Genomic DNA, 22085 nt, shown 5'->3' with positions numbered 1-22085 from the left:
TGTGGGAATAAAGAGGTGAGAAAATTTAGGATGAAAATTAGACTTCTGACAGTCAAAACATAGACCTTCTCCCAGTAGAGCAAAGGGGAGAGTAACAGGTTTTAAGATAGCTTACGCTTAATTCATAAAAAGGGCTGTATGCTGTGGCTGCCCGCATTAGAAGCCTGTGTATGCCCCAGATGTCCCATCCCCATTCTGTCTTTTGCTACGTAGCTGCTTGGTGCAGTTCTAGGGCACGAATATTGCTGCCTGCCTGTCGTTCAGCCTTTTTTCTCCTCTGAGGAGACAGTTGTGGAGGGTAGAGCTTTTTGAAGCAAACGCGCTTTGGATGGTACATGATCAAATAGCTGAACTGGGGCCAGCTGCCTGTGTATGCGTGGATTGTACCGGTGCAGCAGTGAGCAGCTTCCATAGTGTCGCAGCAGACCGAGATGGCGTAGAGCCTATACAGACACCAGTGAAGCCAGTGGAATGTCTCCTATTGACTCCAGCAGACTGCAAATTAAGCCTTTAGTTGTTATGATTCACAGTAACTAAGGAAACGTAAATTCACAACATAAGTCTGAAGCCTTCCTTCTGAGGCCTGAAAAAGACACTGACACTCCTTGATTTTTGAAGTGGAAAGCCATCTCACCACCTTTTTGTCAAATGTATGCTTGGTTCTGATGCGAGACTTGGTGAGATGGGCTATTATTTTTGTGCGCCAAGAATGCAACAGGCTGTCCCTGCATGATGTCTCTGATGCTAAACTTGGAATGTTAATTTTCAAGGTGTTTCCCCCCTGCCCCAACTTAAAGTAACGGACAGCTACCCTTTTGGGAGTGCTTGCAGGGTGCCGATCTTATTCAGGCACTTTTATTTCTTTTCTTAAGGAAACTGAAGGGGTTGAGAGGTTTGGCCAAATGTATTTTCATTATGCTTATTCGATGAACCAAGTGATTGTTTTCTGAGGCAGTTTTGTTTTTCCAAAGTAACCAATTTATACTTGTACGATGATATATATCTTAACAAAGAAGCCTTGAAATTAAAAGCCTAACAGCTTTTTCTGTTTTACAGTCACCTCTTAGCCATGACCTCATCCTTAACCTGACTCAGGATGGAATCAAACTGCTGTTTGATGCTTTCAATCAGAGACTTAAGGTAATGAAACACCCTTCCTGCAAACAAAACAATGCAAACCAAAACCCTAGGATATATTGACACTTAACAGAGCGTAAGTCTGTGGTTCTTTTAGACGTGTAATTTGCCATATATAGTGCTCTCTTGTGATAATGAATTGCATTTGTTTGGTTTGGGGGTTAAACCTTCATTTATAGGATTAAGACATTTCAGCATTGTACTGGGGAGTGTAAGAGTGCCATAGGAGGAGGATGGTCCAGTGTGGTCTCACTTGCCCATCTTGTCTCAAGTTGCAGCAGAAGCTGCGAAAGGCCATTAGTAAAGCTAAGCCTAGGATCTGAAATCAGATCGTCGGTGAATGCAAACCGGACAGTGTTGTTTTCTGCACAGGTTGTTCCTTTATCTGTGCTGCCATTTTATTTTTGAAGGTAAACTTGCTTCCTCCTATTCTTAGTTTTCAGTTGAGTTAGGTTCACAGAGTACTTGTGTGGCTGCGAGTGCATGACTTCTCCCAGAAAGCCACGTTCAGGTCTGTTGTGAGCAGCTGCCTCCTGCACCGACTTCAGTTTGTTCTGGATGAGTTTCTATTCTTGCAATCAAAGTCCTCAGCCCAGCAATTCTGCTTCTGTGCTTTTAGGTGACCAAGTGTTGATCTGCCTCTCTCTAGGATGCTTTGTGTAGTTAAGATGCAAAATAGAGGGCAGGCTGGTCACTAACTTCCCATGGCATTTACGTTTGCAACAGATCTGTTATGAAAGTGGTATGTTTCGTCCATACAAAATGGGCGACTGTGGGACTGTAGAGATACGACTTGATCAGTACAAAATTTTGAAAAGCTTTCTTAACTGAAACATTTAAAATATCTATATGTAACTTCTTAGTTATTCAGGGTGGTCCTTTTGGCAGGCCCAGCTGTGCTGAACAATTGTCAGTGTGGTTCTCACCTGGTGTGCATCAATTCCTCTGTGACAAAGTGCCCAGGTGTTGATTTGGCTGACTGGGTGAGACTGTACTGCTCTAACTGCCGTGCTATTTAACATTTGAAAGCAGAAGTGTGGGGTTAAATGTGATGCTAAAAAATGGGATGCTTACCCTTTAGGTAAGTCTGGAATATGGTGCTCGCATCCATACTTCCAAGCTTTGGAACAGTGGTAGGTGGAGCCTTGTTCCCCTTACTCATGTCTCCAATGAGCAGCAAAACGTCACTCTCCAAAATGTCAGCCTAGTGCTTTATCCCAAAAATGACTGTAAGAGTGTAGCGGTGTGCTGTCAGCTAAAACTTGAGCTCTTCATATACTTTAAATGTATATATAAAACTGTTGAATACCAACCCAAATTAGTAGTTGTTGGAAGTACTTATTTCTCTAGTAGTAACCTGTAACACCATGGTACGTTTGTATTTTCCTTTTTCAAAATCTCTTTTATATTAACTGTAAAAATACACATTTTGAAGAACAATTTTCAGTTCAAATTGAGCTCAGATGGGGGACAACAGCACTTTTTTGCCAGATTTCAGTTTGTAATTGCTTTATGGTAGCTTCTGTTCATGAAGTTATTCTGTAATAATGGGATTCTTATTTTTGTCAAGATTTAGAACTTAATTATTCAGATTGCGTATGTGAATTTACAATTTTTAAGAGAGTATCTTGAAAATTCTGTCAGATGGATCTTTATCAGTGTAAGCTACACCTGCGGTATGAAATCTTTCCAAAATAGATTTAATTCTTAAGGAGACTGAACTCAAAACTGACATAATCACTTCAAGTGTATGGCTTGCTTACTGACGTCTTCTGGAATGTCACAATCTTGTAGTGTTTTTGAAGTGCCGTAACTAGTGTATGCCATGTCTCTTCATCTCCAGTTTTTGAGGGTCTGACTTTGTCATTTCAACACCCGGTGTTGTAAGAACTATGCAAGAGCTGTTCTTCTCACCTTTCTCCACAATGTGTTTTAAAATTTGTTTTAAAGAAAAAATAGAAAAACCAAACTCTGCTGGTATGTATTTTTAGGCTTGTTTCAAAAAAAAAAAGCAAAACCCAAAAAACTCCCCCCAAAACAGTCTCTTCTGGTATGTCGTGGTTCAGTGGTCTAGTGATACCGTTTGTTTGTTTGTTTTAACTACGAAGAGTAAAGCTGTGTAAATCCATACAATGCTATGAAAACTTATACTTGTGTTCAGAAAGCTTTATAGAAGAAGTTCTATGGGATCAGCTCAGAAGTGAGCAACAGGACTTGTTAAAGAATAGTGTAGGTGTAGAATAAATAATGCCTATTTTTAAGATGGTATGACTCTGTTTTCAGTGTTGCTCAGCAGCAGCAAAACTGGAAAAATCAGGATGCCTTTTTTCTTTGTGTGGTGTTGGTTCTTTTCAATACACACTTGCTATTAGATTTGGTTGTGAAAGAGATTGAAATGCAGGCTACTAAAATGGAAAGTCTTGTCAGACCCAAAGAAGCTGGTGCAGGAATAAAGCCATAGCAATATTCCTAAAATGTTTCCTCCCTTTTTTCAGGGAGGGGAGGAAGGCTTTTGCATAGTCTCTCTACTCACCTTCAGTAGCCAGAGCACCGCAGGAGGTGTTACTAACGTGAGCTAATGTGAAAGAGTAGATCCAGGACCAGGTTCTGAAAGCATTGCTATGAATTTTAGCAACAAGGTCTCTCGCACGCGCTCACTCTGAGCTGGAGAAAGAGTTAGACTTCCCAGCGTTGGTCTGTTATTGCTGGTTAGTAGATACCTGAACGTTTTTGAGTCTTACTCAGTAGTAATTAGCAAAACAGTGAGTGTGACAAAACATCAGGTTTTACTCATTTAAACCAACTGCCTTCTGGCTGTGTAGTAAACCCATCGCTGACTAGTCCTCGGTCTTCTCGGTTTTTGTTCCTCTGCACACAGACAGATTCACGTTAATCCTTTTGTCAGTGTAGCTTCTGTAGTTTAAAAAAAAAAAAATCCTTTTCTGGTGCTATGGCCTGTTGCAGTGGTTCTTCAATATGTCTTTTGTGACTTTTATGAGATCTTTTAACTACCTTTACATTTTACGAAGTTGCGCTTGTTTCTTCCTCTGCTGTTAGTAAAAAGAAATGTTGACGTGAATAGATCTGTCTGAATCGTGGGAAGAGAGCCGGTGGCAAATCGGTGCCTGTTGGCTGCTGTCAGGGTGTTTCTCTCGCTTGGGACCTCATTTGTGCAACGTGCTATTCCTCATGTACTGCTCCTTGTTGTTCGACTCGTCCTTTTGTCTTCCACCACTGCAGCGTGTTTCAGCAGCACTTCAGGAGAGTGCCCGATGCTCTCCGGTAGTTGCTGCAAAACTAGATCTGTGTGTGGGGTGGTTTTCTCTATTTTCAGAAATGTTTTCTGGGGGGGAAAGATGATGTGCGAGGTCACTAAAAAATGTAAAATCATTCCTAGCTTTTCATAAAAGTAGCCTTTGTTATTAACAAGCTGTGCAGTAAAAGAGACCTGGACATGTCAAACTGCATTTGAATTAAAATACTCTGGATAACCAGGTTTTTCCAAGAAGCTTAATTCAAAGTATATTTATTAAAAAGAAAAATTTGTTTGCTCTTCTTCATGTTGGTTCTGCCAGAATGTTCATTTGTTACTTTTATCCTGAAATGTGTGGGCTTCCCGAGCAAACAAAGTGCTTCAGAGAACTCTTCCAACTTTTTGAGTCAACAGCGTACCATTAAATGTTGAATTTTTTTTGTTTGTTTGTTTGGGTTTTTTTAGGTTTTTATATAGTGGTTTAAGCATTGCAAGTTGTTTTATTTAGGGTTATTTGCCGGGCATCTCCCAAAACCAAGACTTCCTTCTTAGCTGGTGATATTTTTAGGCTTTAAAGCCACATTTGGCAGCAAGCTCCCTGGGGAATTCTGCTTTATTCTCTAGCTGAAGAGCGAGTCCTCTCTAAATCTGCCAGTGATTTACCTTTTCTTTACAGCAATTATGATGCGCTCTACGTATTTTCCTTTTCCTCCTGACACAGGTACACATAATGTAGGGTGGAAGAAGCTTGTGTTTGGCCATGGTTGCTCCCCAAAAATGGTCTGCTTAAAGCCCAGTCTAGCCTCAAGATCCAGTAACGGTCACATAAAAATCATATGAAATCAATCTCAGACGCACATTTGCAGTAATGCATTCAGAAGAAAGGATCCATACCTAATATTATCTGCAGGGAGGGGAGCTCCTTGGAATATTCAGTAAGGTCTAAAATATTTAATAAATATCAGAACTAGCCTTGCTGTGTTCATCTCTTACTTTAGAAGGAGTTGGAAAGTTAGAACAGTGCAGTCAGTGCTAGGACTTACTGCCCTGCACAGGTATTCTTCAGGGTAATAAGAGCAACCCGAGGAACAGCCTACTGTTTGACATTCATTAGAGGATTCCCTAATTTGCTGACCTTTGCTATTACTTTCCTTTGAGCTTGCTTAAGAGTAATCTTTGCAGAAATCAAGATGCTGATGTATTAGTGAAAAGACTACTTGCTGCAGGTCAGTGCTGATTTACACGGGATCTGGAGGTACTGTACTGAACCCGTAGTTGTTCTTCAGTACTTGTTTCAGATGCGCAGTTCCTGAGTCAGTTTTCAGAGTTTCGTCTCTGTCAATGTGATTTATCCTAGCAGAGTTCTGTTAAGGAGGGGAGCGAGCAGCACTAGCTAGTCTTGCCTTTTGATGAGAATTTGCCGCTGTAGTGATTCGCAAATGTGTGAAGTATGGTAATGTTTCTGTTTCCCATGTTTCAGGTGATTGAAGTTTATGACTTGACTAAGGTGAAGTTAAAATATTGGTAAGTGATTTAAGACCTCCCGTGATTTTTTCTTGATTACAGTGATTGGTTTCTCACCTTTTTTTTTGATCCTGAATTCATTTTTTCAATCACTCTTGTTAAAAAAACAAAATAACTGTCAAAAAAGAATGTAGATAATTATCCTTTCTTGAACACAGCACTTGGTTAAATTACCAGGTTACTCCTTCCTTCAGTCTTAGAGACTTCTTCCAATTTAAATGTGGTATTGCCATTAGTAAACATTTGTAGCATCCATTCAATATTCTTAAGACAGGTTCATTTTGTTTTCTTTTTCAGTGGTGTCCATTTTAACTCTCAGGCAATTGCTCCAACCATAGAACAAATTGATCAGTCATTTGGAGCAACACATCCAGGAGGTAAGCCGAAGTATTTCTGAGACTCAGAAGCACACCTAGATTGACAGACTTCTTTTTAGGAAATCTGCCTAGAGAAATGTGTAGGCACTGTTGTCAAACGATCGGAAGTTGTGTTCCAGAATGGTCGTATTCTTATAGCTGGGATATCATGTAAAATGTACTGTAAGTTCAACTGTGACTTTCTTTAAGTGAAATAGCGAGGCAGAGAGTCATTGGCGCAGAATGGTGTGTTCAGATATCATTAATGATCTGTTTTGAACTGCCAGTACCAGAAAACTGTGAGCTTTGTTGTTGATGCTGTTGTTTTTACACATTCTTACGCGTGGTCAGCTCTCAAGTGTCCTTAGGGATTAAGTATACCATGACATGGTATATACAGACATTTGAGCTGATTTCTGTGCAGAGCCAGCCAGGACTGATTGCTCAGGCTCCGTGTTCTGCGAATGTGCTTATACCCCTGCTAGGGCAGAATCAAGTCTGATCCTGTGTGTAACTGGCTTGCGTCTCCCTGCGCCTCCTTCCTGTTACTGGGAGCACTGGGGAGGTGTGAAGCCAGCCTACGTGCAGCATGACCAGAACCGGGACAAGTGTAATTAACCTGGCTGAACCCACTCTGACTCTTGCACAGCTACTTGGCTGTTCGCCACCTCTGTAGCAGGAAAAAGACTATCTTTGAGCTCCTTGCTTACATATGAAAATAGAGAGTGTATTTCAGGGGTTTGTTAAGTGATGAAAATAAGCCGGTGGTAAAACTTTGAAGAGGATACTTATAATTAAACTGCTCAGGAACCTTCAAGAAATGGAGCCACAAACTGGCATAACAAGAAAGAAGATTAACTCCATATAGGCAAGATACCCTTTTTAGAGCATCACGTTCTATTTTTAGCTTAACCCAGTCCATTTGCAGTAGTCGGGCTGATCCCAAATAGGCTAGCGTTCTTTGTGATGGATGGTAGTTGCATATCCAGTCTTTATCCCTGTTCTCTGCAGACAATCTCTTGCACACTACAGAACAGAATTTATTAAATGTGGAGGGTCATGTGGCTGAAGTAATATAATTGCATAAAAGCCTGCTGTAGTAGATGAATATCAGATTGAGGTAAATGAAGCCTGGAGGATTTTTAGCCATGGTACTCCAAGGACCAGAATCAGCCTTTTTAAATTTCACTTTGGTCATAATCGTAACATTTTCCTCTTAGGCAGAAACTCTGAGAACTATAGTTAGCTATTATGGAAATAGTATGTACAAGACTTCATAATTTTAGCTTGTTCTGTGACAGTGGTTTATTTGCAAATATTTAGAGGAGAAGTGCTTGCAAAACTGTGATATTATGAACCATAAAAATAAATATCCGGCTGTAAGCATTGCTTATGATACCAATAGCATGTTTTATTACTGCATGAAATTGTAGCAAGCACTTAAAAGCATAGCTTGGCACCACATGTCCTCGTGCTGAATTTGCCAGATCTTGTGCGCCTGTCATATTCAGTTAAGAAAACTTGCATACTTGCTTCATCTGATGATAGTTTTTCATAACATCTTTCATCCAGCGACACGTAGATATGAAAATGTATTTATTAAAATGTTGGTCTCTATTACCATTTCACTAGTGCATTTGCTTACTCAGTTTCCTCACTGGAAATTTGGTATCTTCCGTTAACAGCCTACTTAGCAGAAGTAAATGCTCTGTATTAAGCTGCCTGTCATAAACAGTTTGAACCGTATCATGCAATGCAAGTTTTTGATAACTCTTTTTTTCTTTGTGTTTTCTGAAACAGAAAAGGCAAAAAAACAGAATAGTTTTCAGCATGTGGGAGGGATGATGATGGTGTTTTCATGTCCCACAAAAATTTGAGCTGGGGTGGGGAGAGAAAGGTGGGAAGAGAAACCTTCCTCTTAATGTGACCAAAGTACCAAATGTCAGTTTTCATGAATGAAAGTATGACATAACCATCCCTTTTCTTCTCTGTACCAATACTCCTCCAAAGCCCCAGTGCAAGCCCTTTAAGTTTAAAAGTATGTTGTTTATCTCTGTGTTAACCTCCACTAGAATTTCAAACGTAATGTTGTCTTTCACTTAAACCCAAGGTGGTTGCAGCAGAACTGTCCTGCAGCAGGATACAGTGATAGCTTCAAAATGTACTTCAAAAGGTTAGCAACGGTTTTGTGTTGAAACCGACCTTCAGTGAGCAGTTTTTTAAAACCACTGCTTTGTCAAAACCAAAAGAAGAGTCATCAGGAAAACTGCAACCAGCTTCATTACTTTTTGGCTAATGTTAGTTTGAAACATTGTAGTATCTTTGTCATGGGGCTGATTGAAATATGACCACTTTGGAGGTCAATAGCTTCATCCAAGCCAAGATTTTATCCCACGTTTCCATGATGCTCTGACCTGACCTCCTGCTGGGGAGCGCTTGCTCTTGCCAGTGGTTCTGTTGAAATCACATCCTGTTCTGAGTCCTCGTGGATGTGGCTGTTTGCCGAGGTGCCATTCAGCACGGATGAGGGCTGTGAGATTGAACTGAAGTCGTAAGGTAGGAGGAAAAAAGAGTCCTTCCCTCCTGCCACAGTGGCCTTGCAAGAATGGAGGGAGATCCTGTCTTCTAGCTCTGTAACTCTCAGACTTCAGAGGTTGCCCAGATTCCCCTGGGGTGCCAGAGAAGTCTTGTGCTCGATACTTTTGGATCTGCCTCTGCTTTTATCAGGACTGTGTCTGTTCTGCAGGCTTGCTGGTGTTGGTGGCTTTGTCCCGTCCTGCTCTACAGAAACGTTTTCCAGCTGGTCACACTCTGCTGCTTTCCTGGAAGGCAAACTCTCTCCCCTTCCTTCACCTAGAGTGCAGCAGCAAAGAAGCAGTCGTCTTGCTTCTGTCAGCAATTTTGAATGGAATTATTCTGCAGGCTACCCATGTAGTAAATAAATTAAAAATAATTTTAAAAAGGCTTACCTTGTTCAGTCGTGTGGTTGTGACATATGGTCTTGAGGGAGACGTGAGAGAACTTCGTAAGGATAGAAACATTCCTTGCCCTTTAAGCCTAAACATCAACAAACATTGCAGGGGATGGGAACTGATGCGATTTATATAATCAGATACCACACTTGGCATGACTAGGGGAAAAACGCTTCTCCAGCTGGCTGTGGCCTTTGGAAAAGATGCATCATAATTTATCACATGAGAGAGATTTGTGTAATTTTCCTGCAGATCAAAACATTTCCCTCTCCCCACACGTTTTCCTTTGAGTGACAAGCAGGGAAAATGCTCTTAACCAGCACATTCTGCAGAAAAGGCAAATGATGACTTTTGAAAGCTTAATGCTTATTGCTCAACTATTATTTTTCTATCCTGGGCGGTCTGGCATTGTCCAGATATCTTGTGACATGTCTCTCAACTTGAACATTTGAAAGGCACTTTGGGGGGGGGGGGGGGGAGGGGGCAGGAATTTATATGCATTTTCTCTCTATGCTATGTCATCTTAAATATAAAATTGTAAGAAAAAAGAGAATATTGAACCAATTTCCTTTGGTAAAGTGGAAGAAAGCAGCTTCTCTTACTGGAGTGTTTCTTTATTGGTTTTTTGCTTCTGCTGTTTTCAAACTGTTTTGCAAATGAACCAGCTTCTGTGTGCGTTACAAGAACGCTGTGTTCCCCCCAGCAGCTACCGGGCACAGGTTGAAGTTTGGTAGCATCAATCCCAAAACTGTTCCCAAGCTCCCAGTCTCCTGGGATTGTTTTTAAGCTTTCCACAGCCTCACAAAACAGTATGTCTTGTTAGAGTAAGTACTGGGGTGACTTTTATTGCTGTTTATAGTTGATGATGTGCAATTTATTGCGATAAATCGGGACATCTCGTGACGTGATGACAGCTGGAAGTCTGTGCGTGTTCTAATTTCTTAACTGCTCCTTGTAAAAGCTGACCGATCGGCTGGTGTTTCTGGTGATACTGTCTTTAATTATTGTAAGTGGCCTAGGACCCGTGTGTCTGAAGCATTTCCTTCTTGTGCCGTATTACTTAGGGACGCAGGCAGCTGAACTGGGGCATGCAAGAAGGAGCTTCTCTTGGGGAGGAGAGGTGGAAGTGGCAGGGAGGCACCTGTGAGCTCCCACTCGGGAACGTGCTTCCCGGTGGTGTGAAATACTGAATCTTTCAGTGTTCTGGGCACATCTGTCTGAGACTTCCTGGTTAATATTGTACAAGTGTTTCACATGACAATGAACAGAATTGTTTTGTAGTAATAGTAGCTGTTTAAACTACTTGAGGGATATTAAGGTATAATTGATTGTGTCATATTGTATAATTGTATCATTAGGGACCGGTTAGTGCCTACAGGCTTACATAGGCAACTCTTACTTTAATGAATCTAAGGTTTCTCTTATTGCTATGTTTCTACTGCAACAAATTAAAAGGAAAACTATTGCTGTCCTGTGTAATTGTGTTCCTCCCACATCTTGAAGCGTAGTAAATTCAATGAGGTGATGAAAGTGCTGTTAGATCTGAACTGGAGAATTCTTAGTTTATTTTGGTAACTCTGTTTTTACTTTCTTTTCCCTTTTAGTGTATAATTCAGCTGAGCAACTCTTTCACCTCAATTTCAGAGGACTGTCGTTTTCTTTTCAGTTAGACTCCTGGACTGAAACTCCGAAGTACGAGGTCAGCAATCATTCTTAGTTAATGGATAGTCTTTTTGCCTCTATGGTACTTGCAAAATATCACCTACAGCGTGTCTCGCCTGCAAGCAAAAGAAACCAGTAATTTGGAAGGAATTTAACTCCTCGGTTGTGCTCTTATTCATGCTATGTAATCATTTCAAAGTTAAAAATTTTCTCCCTTTTAGCAGAAGGCATATGCTTAGAGGTTTTGCTTGCATCATGAACTGGGACTAGCAATTCTGTTGTTGAAAGGAGTCTTCTAAAAATATGAGCACTCTCTATGCAAATGCGTAAATATTAAGCAATCTACTGGGAGGCTGTGCTTTTATCAGATATTTTTGAATCTCATCAAAGTGATTACGCAACTAAACTAGGGTAGAGTTCATAAAATACATTTTCATCTTAAGTGTCCTTCAGTATGAGTGCTTTTAGAAAGCCAAATGAATGAACTTTGCTTGTAATGCCTGTTTGCATATTCACCAAATGTTTGGATGAGTTACTGAATAATTGAATGTATTACTGCGTTCCACGAAATCTTTGGAAATCGCTGTCTATAGTGGAAACAAGATCAGGTCTCTGATTTCCACCTATACTAACAAAAATGTATGTGTAACTTGTTTTGTGTGAGGATGGAAATGCTCTCAGTTGTATTATCTAGGCTTAGCAGTTAAAAAGAATGCATGCTGTATGGTATTAAAATAAAAAGGAGCATATAAAGAGCCAAAACAAAGTGGGAGGAATCAACCAATATGATGACACATGTTTTGATGTCACAGCCTAGTACTTCAGTAGTTGTGTTTTGACACGTGAGAGAGCAGGGGGTAACCAGGGGAAGTTACTATTTAGCAGTAGTGAAGGTCAGTTGGGCTTCAGAAATATTGGAAGGTAAATAGAAACCTAATAAGCCGTAAGAAAGAAGTCCCAACAAAGAGTAGTTGCTTTTCATGCAAGCGTTCCCAGGGCGTTTATGAATGAAATGGCCGAGCTGCTAAGAAAGTCAATTGTTATACCGAAGATTTGAGAAGATAATAGAATCATAGAATATCTCAAGTTGGAAGGGACCCATAAGGATCGTCAAGTCCAATTCCCTGCTCCTTGCAGGGCTACGTAAAACTGAAAGATGTTAAAATAAACCCACTAGAATCAATTTTAGCCATTGCATCTGTGTGTCTTGTTTTGGTACATGGTTCAGTTAACTAAGAAAATAATTAAGGATAGTTACAGAATGCTTGGTGCGAATATGCTTTGAGAGGGACATAGTGTGGCTGTTGAGGATGATACAGTTCTCCATAGCTGCCGGAACAGTGGAGAAAATAATTTTGCATTCTCAAAGTCTTTCATCCAGTTGTTCAAATGAGGTTAGTAAAATGTTGTTTGCACAGAGTGAAAGGCAAAATTCTCCCCAGGATTATAAATAGGTAGAAATAGGATAGTTTAGAAAACGGAGTAGTATGAAACAGTCCACAGGGAAGACGGCTATTTGTTCCTCCCCAAAAGGCTCCACATTAGGAAAGACTGAAGAGTGAAATGAAATTTGAAGATGTCAAAATCTTTCAAGTTCAGAGAGGATCATACAGGAATGCTAAACTAGTTAGCAAAGCAGTGTAATCTCTGCTTATGGAAATGAAAAAACTCTGAAGAAAACTTTGGGGTTTTTATATAGCTGGTAACAAACTGCGGGTGAGGAGAACATGAAAACCTGCTTACGCTGTTCCCATTAAGAAACGAGGCATGTGTGGCCCAGGCACTTCCATGGTTCTAGAGAAGATTTCTCTGTTGCTAAGGCATAAGTATGTTAAAAAGTAATCTAAAGTCTGACTACTTTAGAAAGCTGTGTTTTGAGGTGTTCATGTTCTGGTCAAATTCAGAAAGAGGATTGAAATCAGGACATCTCTAGATTTGCAAAGTAGTGGAGGTTCCCTTCTAAATACCTACAGCAGTGAAAGTCATTGCTCTGGGTTATTTTTTTTTTTTCCTAAGAATAACTTTTTTGTGTTTACCTTATGTGATGTCCTGCTAAAGCAGACCAGGATAATAGTTTGCATATTGTGCATCTTGGTTTTTGTGTGTGACAAAGTTTCTTTTCTGTCCAGTGCCAGCAAAGTACGTTGACAGTCTTGAAGAAGGTCCTGTCAACTTCAGAGTTGAAAGAAGTAGGCTCTTACCGCACTAGAAGAATGAATCTGGCTTCCTTAGCACGCTTTCTAGTTGATGAAAACACTTAAAATCCCTATCAAAACAATATGTGTAAGAATGTGGTGATAAGGAGAGTGGAAAATGTATTTAACGAATGAGTCTCTGCTCATCAGATAAAGGCCTTTTACAAACCAGCAAAAATGTTAAAAGGCTGAAATCAGTGCAGTGGGAGAGGACAAAGAAGAAGTTCTACCTTTCAGATAGCCGATTTCTTAGACCTTAAATACAGTGTAGCAGTGCAAATACTTTTATATTGCTAGTTGCCAGTGATCAAACCAAGAAAACTTGAATTCTCAGTACACACAATGGCTAATTGTCAGACTAGTGCCATCTTTTGGTGGATAAGCATAGTGAGCATTGCACTCCAGCTTGGGAATCCGGGAGTGGTGTAGTGTAAAGAAACGCCATCTGGAAGGGTTTTTTGTTGTTGTTTTTCCCCCTTGTCTTTGGCTAGAGACTTACCTGAATTGGTAAGCATATACTGTATTTCTGTTGTAATTTATAACTTTGACCTGAAGTGTCCAGTGTGTCATGTAACAAGAATGATTTTGTATATCCACAGCCTAACTTTGCCCATGGTCTAGCCTCCCTGCAAATTCCACATGGTGCGACTGTGAAACGTATGTACATCTACAACGGAAACAGTCTGCAGGATACCAAGTATGTACAGCTGGTCGTGCTGTTTTGATCATTTAGAACATACTTTTTCTTCCTCATTTATTTAGGGCTTTGCAAATGCTAAATATAATCATACACTTTTTTGGTTCAGTTTGGGTCTTTTATGAATTCGGTAGCGTGCAGAATGCCTTTAGATACCAACCTCTTTCAGATTTCCATAGGCGTTGTCCTCAGACCTTGTAATCAAATGTTGGTTTGATTTATGTTGCTATAAAATCGGCTTGGCTCAGCTGTAGTAGGCTAATTCAGTTGACCTGAAAATGAATTCATGAAGTAAAGGAGGAAATGTAGTGAGTCTAGTAAGAGATGCCGTTAGGATATTCTTACTCTATATTTTGTTTGCATGCTAATGACCTCTCCCTAGACAATCAAAGTACCCATACACAATATTGGTACTATGTATGTCATGGCAGGGTCCTGCCAAGGGTCTTAAACTCACTCACAATACAAAAATAATAAAATATGTATTTTCAAGCTTAAGCTGTATGCATAACCTACGATATATTCAATATATTTGCAGTTACCTGACTCAACTTACCATTCTGAGGAAACTAATCTTCATGCCTTAATACTAATGGAATAGTTGTATTTTAATATGGTTAATGTTTTCTGTGGTACTGTAGTCTGTATTCTTTTAAGCAGTAATTTACTGTACAACATCTGATGTTTTGCTCTTTCTAAAAATGTCATTCCTGGCGTTCCTTACTCAAGGAAAAATTGAAAGGACTTCTGTAAATTCTTCCTTTCAGCTTATAAATACCCAAACTGATAAGGTGGTTTTTGCAGAGACAGTTGTATGCTAATGCTAGGAGAAGATTAACGCATCTGTGGATTACTGCTCAGAAGGGAGGGAACCTTGTTTATGCAGACATTGTCTCCTAATTAGAAATAGGAGACAGAAATAGAAATTTCTGCACTTCAGAAAAATGTTGTTGTCTGTGCCCATCTGTGACACAGTGGGCTTTAGTGGAAGCACTAATTGTTGCACGGGGCTCTGGTGTGTGTGTGTGTGTGTGAGAGCTCAAAGCCTGACTTACAGCTCATGTCATTCACACACAGGAGAAATTCACCTAAGAAAAGTGAATTTTACGGAGAATATACAAACTAACACACAAAAAAGCAGTCCTTCCACTGAAAATATCTTCCTTGGGGCTGTTATAATTTTCTCAGGTATTATTGTAATTGAATTAAAATGAGAATTGTCCCAGTAAAGCAGAACAATTGCTTGTGGTGTACCTGCACAAGCTGAATTCACGTTCTGGGCTATGGAGTACCTTCCCAAGAGCAGCGAGAGCATCACAGAGAAGGCTGCATTTGGGTGATATGCCTAGTTCAAGGAGTAGGTATCTCTAAGCACTGTACAACTTCCATTTTCCCAGAGAGAAGTCTGAAATGATACGTCCTCATAGGAGGTATCCAAAGGCTAGATACAGTTTCTGTAACTTCTGGAGTCTTTGGAACTTGCCGTTTGTTTCATTAATAGTAAAGGTCCTGCATTTGAGTGCTGCCTTGCTGTTCCTCTTCCTTTTTCCCCAGGCTTTCTGATCCTTGTGTTTAACATAACTTACAATTTTCAGTCTGAGTTAAATGCAGCTTTGTCAAAATTAGCGTGCTGTGTTCCAGTGAACTGGTAGCACCTTGTTAATGGAAAATTAGAAGATTAAGTAAATCTTATGCACGTTTTTTGTATGATTGGTTTCAGGGCTCCCTTGATGCCCCTCAGCTGTTTCCTTGGTAATGTGTATGCTGAGAACGTTGATGTTCTGAGAGATGGAACTGGACCCTCAGGTTTACGGCTTCGCCTACTCACTGCAGGTATTAGTGCCACTCAGAACATTGAACTGGTTGCTTTCCTCAGGAAAAGAGGGATAAACCTGTATAAATTAAGCATAGGTTATTTGTGATGATTTTACAGGTGATTTCAAAGTGTTCTATATACCTTATTTTGAACTATTGGAAACAAAACCCAGTAAAAACCCTGTGAAGGTGAGTGCCTGCTGCTGCATTTCCCTGGCCCTGGAGGAATCACGGGGGACTGTAGCCCTGTCCTCTGTAGTTCCAAGTCCTTAGAGTCTGTTTGCAGAAATGGCATTTGTCTCCAGGTGTATGTGTAGAATAAAACAGATGCGAGTACATCACTGAAAAAAACATGAGAAATCAAGAAACCTTATGTACATGTGCTTTTTCTGAGATTTCAGTGAGCTGTATAATGTTGATATTTTTGTGATTGATTCTGGAAGGCTTTTAAAAATGCCAGCAAGAGACTACATCAATGCTGCAGCCATAGACTACGCTTTAAATTCAATTCCGTTTTCATTTGCTGTAGGAGGCAGCAGTGAAAGCGACAGGCTGATGAATACCTTCTCCTTGTGTGTGCTTTCAGAGACACGGGGAGGCGGGGCTCAGAAATTAGGGAAGGATACGATGACTGCAAAGGAGCCTTGTTCAGTCACCATAACTTGAGGCTTGACAATGTTTTTAAGGAAAAAATACTGAGATGTTTTTAACAATTTTCATTAGCAGGCTCAGCTTTTGACCTCTTCTGATTACTAGCTGTATGTATATTGAGGAAACACTTGGAATGCATTCCCAATATGCAAAAGTTAAAAAGGAGAAAATTTAAGATGAAGAATAAAAAATCATGAATAAAAATGGAGCAGATGTTTTCAAGTTACTTTGCTTCTCTCTTTACAGAGGAAGATAATGGAGAGCTGCCTAGGGCAGGGAACATATATCCTCGTGTACTAGGGAAGGAGTTAGCTATAACATCATCATAATATAAATGATTTTGAGAAATTGGACACTTCTAAGGTAGAGTGTCAAGCTTAGTGAAAAATATATATATATGCAGCTTAAAGGAAATGTTGTCAATGAATAAAGTAATTATTAAAATATATCACTAATGTTCAGACTAAAACTTGCAGAGAGGCAATCTTGCTAAAGTTTGCAGAAACTCCTTTGTAGAACATATTACACGCCTGTTCTAGCACAAGTTTCTCTGCAAGTGTATTAATTTGAAGTAACTCTTGCTTAAGAGATCAAGGATGACTCAATTGGATTTTCATGATTTATTTTATTGGGTAACTGGCTACATAAATAATGTATAGTGAGAAAAGCTAAGTGTGTATTTAGCGCACATCCTGTATTTTGCAGTAACTGCTGCGTATGTGTACATGCATTCTCGGAAATGTAAGATGCTGCATTCCAGAAAGCAAATGGGGTCACAAACTGTAAGGTCTTTCCATTTCTTAACATCTAGTAACGTATGGCAGCCGTTCATCTATGTAATGGCTATTCGGTAAGATCCATTTTTAACATTGTTTGCGTAGGAACATACTTGCTATTGATTTAATAAGCTATGGGAATCTTGAGTAAAGGATGTGTGTTTTCTGGTAACAGTTAATATGGATGAGGAATTTCATTTCACGGACTTTACTTCTTTAGCAACTAGAGATGTATCTCCAGCTGAAGTAGAATATTTTAAGGATAGAAATAATTCTTGGTATTTACTGCTAATAACCAGCTGATCAAATTGAGGCTGACTAGGAAAACAAGTCACGTTCACGTGTATGGCAAGGAAGTGAAGATAGCATTGCTGACGCTGGAGGTTAAGGTGGGGATCTGTGCAGCAGTCAGCACACACATCCCTTTGATAAGAAATGTTTAAACTGTTGCAAGATAAAGGGTTAAATTTAGTTTGGCGCTGTTGTCTAAAGAATGCAGCTGGTTTGTGATAAATAGAGGAATGCTAAGCTTTTGGTGTTGATTTGCTGATGTATTCTCTGATCAGGAAGGATGAATTTTGAGTTGTTTTTCATTCTGCAGGTTGTGGCCCGGGTGTTTTAGCCGATGCCAAGATGCGGGTATTTGAGCGTTGTGTGTACTTCGGTGATTCGTGCCAGGATGTGCTGAGCACCCTGGGGTCCCCGCACAAAGTCTTCTACAAGTCCGAAGATAAGGTGAGGGAATTGATTCAGGCGCAGGACTTTCTCTCTGTTCGGTGCTGTCTCGGTTTAATCACAGGGCCTGCGTTTTGTAAGGCCAGTGAAGTTAAACTTCCATGTCGGACAAATTATGAGTGCTTCACCTGACATGTAATAGACCAGGATGAACCATTACATAATTTGATTTTAAAAAGCTTTTTTAAGCTAAATTGATGCAAATCTGTTTAAATTAAAAAAAAAATTGCATCATTTTAACTGGTTTAAAAATTGATAAAAATAGGAGCACTTTTGAATCCAAATGAGCTTTAGCAAGGGTGTACTCCCTTTGAGTAAACCTTTTACTTCAGATAGCTAAAAAAGAAAAAAACCTGATGTGTCACTGTGCCGCTGCAAGCAGCTGATGGTCCTGTCATGAAGCAGAGTATCTTACGTATTTGAACAAGGGCTTCAAATGAGATAATGGCAATTTGTTTGAATGTAGTGATGTTGTTAATGGCATTCATCTTTGTGAGCGTTATTAAATACATCTGAAAAATGTGTCTTGCAGATGAAAATCCATTCGCCCTCGCCCCATAAGCAGGTCCCATCAAAGTGCAATGACTACTTCTTCAATTATTTCACACTTGGAGTGGTGAGTGGGAAGCTTCCACAAACAAATTCATGTAAAGTTTTGATTTAGCTACACGGCAGTCCTTTCAGAAGGCCAAAGGCTGTGGGAAATGAGAGACTGCAAAACTCTTGATCGCTGCCTTAGGAATCTCTGGATATGAAGAACACCACTGCCTTTTCTCTAGCACTTGCAAATTCAATCGGTAACGTTTGATCATCTCCGCCAGTGGATGGAGGGCTCTTTATGTTTGTGCTTTGGCATTCTCTTAGGTTTTCTCCCTCTGCCATGCCTGATGCATAGATATACTAGTTCTTGTTTCTGAAATCCATGCTCCTGTCCCACAGAACTGAGATAGGTGTATCAATTGTGAAAGTTTGCCGAGTTGTGGGATGTAGTTCAGCCTTCATGTCCCTCCTTACAGCTATTTTGCTGTAAGTTACCGTAAATAACATGCAGAAAAACAAGACTTCCTTAGAAAACTTGCCAACATTAGCAAATGAAACTGCAGTTGTTATTGAGTGCTGGAGGAAATGGGTGTTTATTTGAATTTACAAATAGTCTCATTTTCAAATACTACTTTTCATAGTTCCATTCGGTTCCAATGAGATAGATACATATCACTATATACAGGTACTATTGTAACTAATCTCAGGTTAGTTTGGGGAAAGCCACCTTCCTCTATCCAAATTGCTTCATGTCTGTCTGTTTTTTCTTCAACAGGATATTCTCTTTGATGCAAACACTCACAAGGTGAAGAAATTTGTCCTGCATACAAATTATCCTGGTCATTACAACTTTAACATGTGAGTGTAAAGAACTGATCTGTTAAAGAGTATTTTAAAACACCTGAAAAGGAAATCTTATGTTCCCTTAATAGAATTCCAGTATTTCTTCCCCAAGTGTTTTTGGTGTATCTGGTAACCCGTGGAGGTTTCAGCCATCATTATTAGCACTTCTTAGAAATTATTTTCTTTTTACTTTTAAATGCCTTTATATTGTCAAGTATGTCTTTAAGCAGTAAATGAGGTAAAGTGGCTCTTGGGCCAGCTATAATGAGCGAACTCTCTTGCTAGAGGCAAACTTCATATTAGCAAGAGTGTTCATTTACTGGTAGGTAGGCTGCTGGTTTTTTCCTGACATTATTTTGGTTAGTGATTAAAAAAAAAATTTCTCTCGTGCTTCTGAACGTATTTTCAGTACTTTTAAAATGCAAACTCTTTAGGGGAGTAATATGAGTTAAGGAATAAGTGATTGGATGTCTGATTAAAGCAAATGTGTTTTCAGGCAGTTGGCGTTAGTGACAGAGAAATCTATGGTACTGTTTCTAAGCTGAGTATTTTTCCATCCACTCTGCGTAACAGCAGAGTAATTTGTGCTGAAGGACCTTTTGTGTTCTTTAGAAAATTATGTTAGGACGTTGCCAGACAGCTGCCTTTTTTGATGTAGAAAATAGAAATGAGAACTTTTCTTCTTAACCTGTTAGCATTGAGACTCTCATTTTATTATTCGTGTGACTTCTCATTAAACTGGTTATTAAGAGCCCTAAGTTTGTGCTATGCAGTTTATTTTGGGTCTTCTGTTTTCTAATAGCTTTACGATTTGCACTTTCTAGTTACCATCGCTGTGAATTCAAGATTCCACTAGTCATTAAGCGAGGTGAGTAGTTCATCTCTTGTCCTGCTCAGGGGACATGTACCACAAAATGCTCAAAGGGGAGGTATGATCAGTTTTCATTTCTAATGCATCCTTCATTATCAGAGGGTGCTAACAGTGACAGTCATTGAGGCAGAGGAGGAATTTTGGGGTTAGGTTTCTATTTGTTAAGTCAAAAAGATACTTCAGGACAAGTTAGCAGTTCTCTGATTTTACTTACACTACCTTCTTTACTTACTTAAATCATAGTAATATTTAGCTGCAACATCACTAATTTTCTGTAATGCTGCCACTCTGCTAAAATTAATTACCTTGTACCTGGAGGCTCAAAATCTGTAAGGCAGCGTTAAGTCTGAGCTGGTCTGTCCAATCCACTGTTGAACTTTTTAACCCTGAACTTGCTTTTGAAAGGCTTATTCATGATACTTAATATGAACTGGTTTAGCGGGGAATGAGAACAAATATCCGGAATATGTTGGCTCTGTGTGCTATAGACAAAGTATGTCTGTTGTGTTCACTTGAAAATCTCTACTTGAAAAAATACATATATAATCAGTAGTGCTGAATTCTACAGGATATTTAGATGTGCCCAGCACTGTGCGTGTAAGTAATCGCAACAAAGCATGGGGAACCTTGTTTGCGTGAAGATCATAGTGATCGAGGTAGACTGCTTTTATACAAGAATTAACAGGTGTACTGGGAAAGTGTGTATTTTGATTATCCAGGGAATACTGGATGCTGGCTAAGGTTTTGGCCAGGGATGTTTTCTTCATTTTGATTAGTACACTGAAAGCACTTCCCTGTGTAAAGTGCAATTCTCCTGTGGCTGTCACAGCAGTTTGAGCATGTAGAGGAATAAAAACCTGGAGAAACAATGTCTGGATATACAAGCTTACATGAAAGTTGATTTGTACTTCAGCCAAGAGAATAAGTGTGAAAGTTCTCGCTTTTTAAATTATTTTCCCTTAGGTTACTGTGCAAGACTTCAAAGGCATTCATTTCTGATTATTTTTATTCACCTCAAGTAGTACCATGAACCTCTTCTGAATATGTCTGGGGTTTTGGTTTGTTTTGGTTTTTTTAAATTCACTTTCTGGTCTCTAGCTTGTGTTCAGGACATGTAACAAGTTGAAAACAAATGTTACAAAATTTATCAAGAGCCCATCTTCTTCCATCTGGTGGCAGTGCCTGATGCAGCTTTATTAACTCCCTTCTGTAGTTCAACTTCGGGCAATAGATTGAAAGCCAGAGTTAAGTGAACTCTTTGAACATAAAGAGAGCATGTTTATTTAGCAGGTGGAAAATACAGAGGAGCTTTCAATCGAATTAAAGACCATTTGCTATGTTTGACTTGTTTAGTGTCTCGGTCCATTCCCACTGCTTCAGGAAGGTGCTTTCAGTATTCAGAAGCCCCCAAATGTATGTAAGAAATAGCGCTTGAAGCCACCGGCAAACAATTTGTGTTTAAGACTGTAAGCATAAATGCAATGCTGTCCGCACCTGCAGCTTTTTTTATTATGCAGTAGGTAGACTGCAATTCCCAAGCTCTCTGCTATCTTTGTTTTTGAAAGAGTGGCATTTCAGTTGATTTCAGGCCTGCCGGCTCCTGAATCTCAAGCTGTCGGTTTTAGCCAGCTTCCTTTCCAAGAGAGTTTGGACTTGATGAGTGGCACCCCATCTTATCTCAATGAGTGGCTGCGCTAGGCGTGTTAACCTAGTGCAAGGAGATGTAGTCTCTCTTACGCTGGCATTCTTCTACGTAAGGTTACGGCTTAAGCATATATAGTGTTAGAACTTTGGAACTTGCTGTAAATAGGCAGATTTGTTTAATCACCTGAACTGGCATTTAATCAATGTTGTTGACAATTCTGGTTGCTAGTAAATGCTGGTAAATTTGCATATGAACCAATCTAATGCTTGTGTGTCTCCTGCTCTCTGAACTAACCTCCCAAAATAAAGGATTATATAGGAGACTGTTCAGGTATAAACTACAAAGGCTTTTCTGTTTTTCTTTCATAGATAGTGCTGATTCACAGACTGAAACATGTACAACATACAGCAAGG

At 39.7% G+C, this 22085-nt stretch overlaps 1 protein-coding gene across 3 annotated transcripts in view; it reads left to right on the top strand.

Annotated features, from left to right (window-relative positions):
* PHAF1 (phagophore assembly factor 1) overlaps nt 1–22085 on the top strand; it is a 34287-nt gene that overhangs the window by 8426 nt on the left and 3776 nt on the right. For 2 of the 3 annotated variants that reach the window (XM_076349378.1, XM_076349379.1), the window contains exons 4-15: nt 1057–1140; nt 5871–5914; nt 6212–6291; nt 10847–10941; nt 13699–13796; nt 15517–15629; nt 17640–17773; nt 18306–18389; nt 19089–19171; nt 19981–20024; nt 21381–21440; nt 22041–22084. In XM_076349378.1, coding sequence (XP_076205493.1) covers nt 1057–1140; nt 5871–5914; nt 6212–6291; nt 10847–10941; nt 13699–13796; nt 15517–15629; nt 17640–17773; nt 18306–18389; nt 19089–19171; nt 19981–20024; nt 21381–21440; nt 22041–22084 — 963 coding nt within the window. The remainder of the gene's footprint in view (nt 1–1056; nt 1141–5870; nt 5915–6211; nt 6292–10846; nt 10942–13698; nt 13797–15516; nt 15630–17639; nt 17774–18305; nt 18390–19088; nt 19172–19980; nt 20025–21380; nt 21441–22040; nt 22085) is intronic. The other variant, XM_076349380.1, reaches the window with a different exon arrangement.

Source organism: Aptenodytes patagonicus, chromosome 11 (assembly GCF_965638725.1).
Source record: "Aptenodytes patagonicus chromosome 11, bAptPat1.pri.cur, whole genome shotgun sequence".
Taxonomy (NCBI): domain Eukaryota; kingdom Metazoa; phylum Chordata; class Aves; order Sphenisciformes; family Spheniscidae; genus Aptenodytes; species Aptenodytes patagonicus.
This window is presented reverse-complemented; position numbering and strand designations above follow the sequence as displayed.